Here is a 3,200-nt window from a genome sequence, read left to right on the forward strand (position 1 = left end):
TTTTTTTTTAACCTATGAAATGGAGGGTCAAAAAGTACATATTCGTCATGTAATGCTTTGTGAATTTAAATAAGGCAATAGTGCTAAGGCGACAATGGTGAAGGACTAATAACTGATCAGGCAGTTAGAAATTGGTTTATAAAATTCCATTCTGGGAATACCTTTAAAGAGGAACTGAGGGCAGGGTGTACTTCTGACTTCGACGACAACCTTTTAAAGGCAAAATTGGAGCAAAATTCATTTCAATCAACAAGAGGTACATCAGAAAGGTTGAATACATCACAATCAACTGTTAACCTACCTGGAGAAATTAGAGAAAGTTAGGAGTATGGGTACTTCACTATCTTAGTGAACAGAATAAAGATCACATGTGAATCAACAAAAGTCTGCTCTTAAAGGGAAAAATTGAACCTTTTTTTTAAAAAGATTATAAAAGGCGATGAAAAATGGGTTACCTATATCAATATCATCCGCATTAGACAGTTGCTTGATAAGGATCAACCATCCCTACCAGATCCGAAAGCAAACATCCATGGCTAAAAGATTTTATTGTATGTAGGTGGGATTATCAAGAAATAATTCACCACGAGTTGTTGAATTAAAATTTAACGATTACTGAGGATAGATACATTCAGCAGTCACAAGAAAAACTCCATGAAAAGCGTTCTGCACTGATCAATCGCAAAAAATGTCATTGTTTTACACAACAATGCATGACCACTTGCAGCAAGAGTGACTCAAAAAAAATTCTTGAGTTTGGATGGTATATGTTACCACATCCACCTTACTCTCTGGATCTTGCCCCAACAGACCTTTTCTGTTCCTTACAAAACTTTTTTAATGGGAAAACCTTCAATTCTGAAGGGCAAGTCAGGCAGGCTGTCAGAAACTTTTTCCAGTACAAACCAACCACAATTTACTAGGAGAGAATTGATAAACTGCCAGGAAAATGGTAGAAGGTTATAGATAATAATAGTGAATACATAATAAATTAATATAATTTGGTTATTTAATGAGAGCAAAACAAATGTCTGATAAAAAAAAATTAAAGTTGCTTATGACTTGACCTATTATATTTATAATAATATTTAAAATATTCATATATTTTAAATTCAGATTATTCTAATTTATTTTTGTTTCTAGGCAGTTGGTTTGTACAAGCACTTTGTAAGTGTATGAGAGATAATGAAAATGAATGTATTCTCAGTATTATCACTAAAACTATCGCACAAGTAAAAACCAACTCATTGCCTGTGCATAAAGACCTTCATTTAATTCAACAACCAGAAATCCGAAGTCTTTTGGAAAAAAAACTTTATTTGAAACCAATCATTAATAATTAAAGATATAGTTATAGTTATGTTCAATAATATAAATTACTGTATATTATGTAAATGTATACCAAATACTCTGTATATTTTTTTATACATTTTAAATGTATATGTTCTGTACATTTTTGATACATTGATTGAATTTGTAAGGACCAAAAACAAATATTTTTAGGGCCTAATCTGTAATCATGCTTGAATAATGTGGTTCCCTGAACCCTATGATAAACTGATTGGTCATTTATGATACAGTCACTAAATAAAAATGTATTTGAAATTTTTAGTGATTATAATACTTCCCCCCTTCCTGTATATTTCATCAATGAGTAAATCCAACTACTTTTTTATTATTTAAGATAAACTTTCCATTTTCAATAATATAGCCTTCAACTTTGTTGCCCTATAATTATAGTCCAGCCAAATTGTGTTCAAAAATGTCTTAAAGTGGCAAGTTTCAGTTAATTTTTTCATTGGCTTACTTATGTTTTTGGGGTGCTAAATACGAAATAGAGTTGTCGAGTTGTCCAACTAAATTTTTTTCCGAAAAGTTGATTTTAAAAAACAATTTATTATTATGTTATGTAATAGAAAACATATATAATATATAAATAAAGATAAGATGATCTATAATTCATCCTCCTATCATTTTGTTATTGGTCTGGTTTTTCTGCAATTGGTTTAATACGTCTGCACAATAGGTTAAATATTGTGAAAAAAGAGATTGAGGTGGAAAGTTCTTGTAGATTTGTATTTAGTGGCTTACTTTTTATTTTTTAGGTGATAAACACAAATTTGAAATCATCCTACAATAATTTATGAGAATTCATAATTTTTTTTTCAAGTAAGCCACAGACTTTCCACGACCCTGAATATCCCAAAGACTTCCATCACTGGGCAATTAATAAATGCAAGTTTTGGCTGGACTGAAGTTACAGCCGATGCCGATTATTAATCGAAGCCGAAACCATGGTCGAAATTATCTTAATCCTTTGAAGTCAGGTTTCAGATCCCAATATTTTTTACTTTACCATATTTTCATACGTTTATTTCTATTTCTATTTACAGGGTGCCCCAGTAAACATGTTCATCCCTCCTGACCTCTACAATTTTTGGAATGTCGATTTTATTCTTGCAGGGTCATAGGAGTAGAATGTGGTTTATCTTTTCAGGATATTATCAATTTTATAACCTCCAACACTGGAATGGGCTACTTTTTTTTTTACAATTTCTTAAAGTGAATCAGATTTTAAGAAGAATCCATCAACTTGAATTGAGTTTTTCCGATTGGCAGAGGAGACTAAAATGTCTACCACGATGACGCCTCAACGGAACAGTTATGATGATGGATTCCCATAAAAAAATTAAATTTTGAAACAATTTTTTTCATCATTAGCACGTGAATCATCAATAAAAGTAAAATAAATTTGTTACCACTTTTTTGCCCTTTAATGCTTTCTGAAAAGTGAGATCAAAAAAAGTGTCACTCCATCTTAAATATATATTATATTTAAGATATAAATTTGTCTTAAAATCTGATTCTCAATGAGATTTGTTTACCCTCTCCAGACTGCTTCCCTTACAAAGATATGTCCTGCGGTATTGGAGGGCATTGATACCAATATCCGCAGGAGTATCAAGGCCATCATTGGGCTCCCCGCTAACACCTCGTCGGCGATGCTGTACGCACCCAGGAGATATCGAGGACTGGGTCTGATCCGCTGTCAATGTTCCGGATGCCCTATTCCAGTCTATATTCAGTTACGAAGCCGAAATCGCGGCATGTGCTGATAGACTTGGGGTGGATAGGGGCAACCAAAGTGTGAGAGCTCTACGACAGTCGTTACGTGAGAAGGCTTTCGAAGAATGGGCCAG

The 3,200-nt window shown here is 32.9% G+C and overlaps 1 protein-coding gene across 2 annotated transcripts in view; it reads left to right on the forward strand.

Moving 5' to 3' along the window:
- The window catches only part of LOC106684022 (caspase-3), a 25,016-nt gene that overhangs the window by 17,633 nt on the left and 4,183 nt on the right, over positions 1–3,200 (forward strand). The window contains exon 5 of one of the 2 annotated variants that reach the window (XM_014425847.3): positions 1,144–1,611. The exons of the other annotated variant lie outside the window; for it this stretch is intronic. Within the exon in view, the coding sequence (XP_014281333.1) occupies positions 1,144–1,343 (200 nt within the window). The 3' untranslated portion in view covers positions 1,344–1,611. Of the gene's footprint in view, positions 1–1,143; positions 1,612–3,200 lie in introns of those variants that run through there. 2 annotated transcript variants of the gene reach the window in all.

This window comes from Halyomorpha halys, unplaced genomic scaffold (assembly GCF_000696795.3).
Source record: "Halyomorpha halys isolate HHAL.00 unplaced genomic scaffold, Hhal_1.1 Scaffold537.1, whole genome shotgun sequence".
Taxonomy (NCBI): domain Eukaryota; kingdom Metazoa; phylum Arthropoda; class Insecta; order Hemiptera; family Pentatomidae; genus Halyomorpha; species Halyomorpha halys.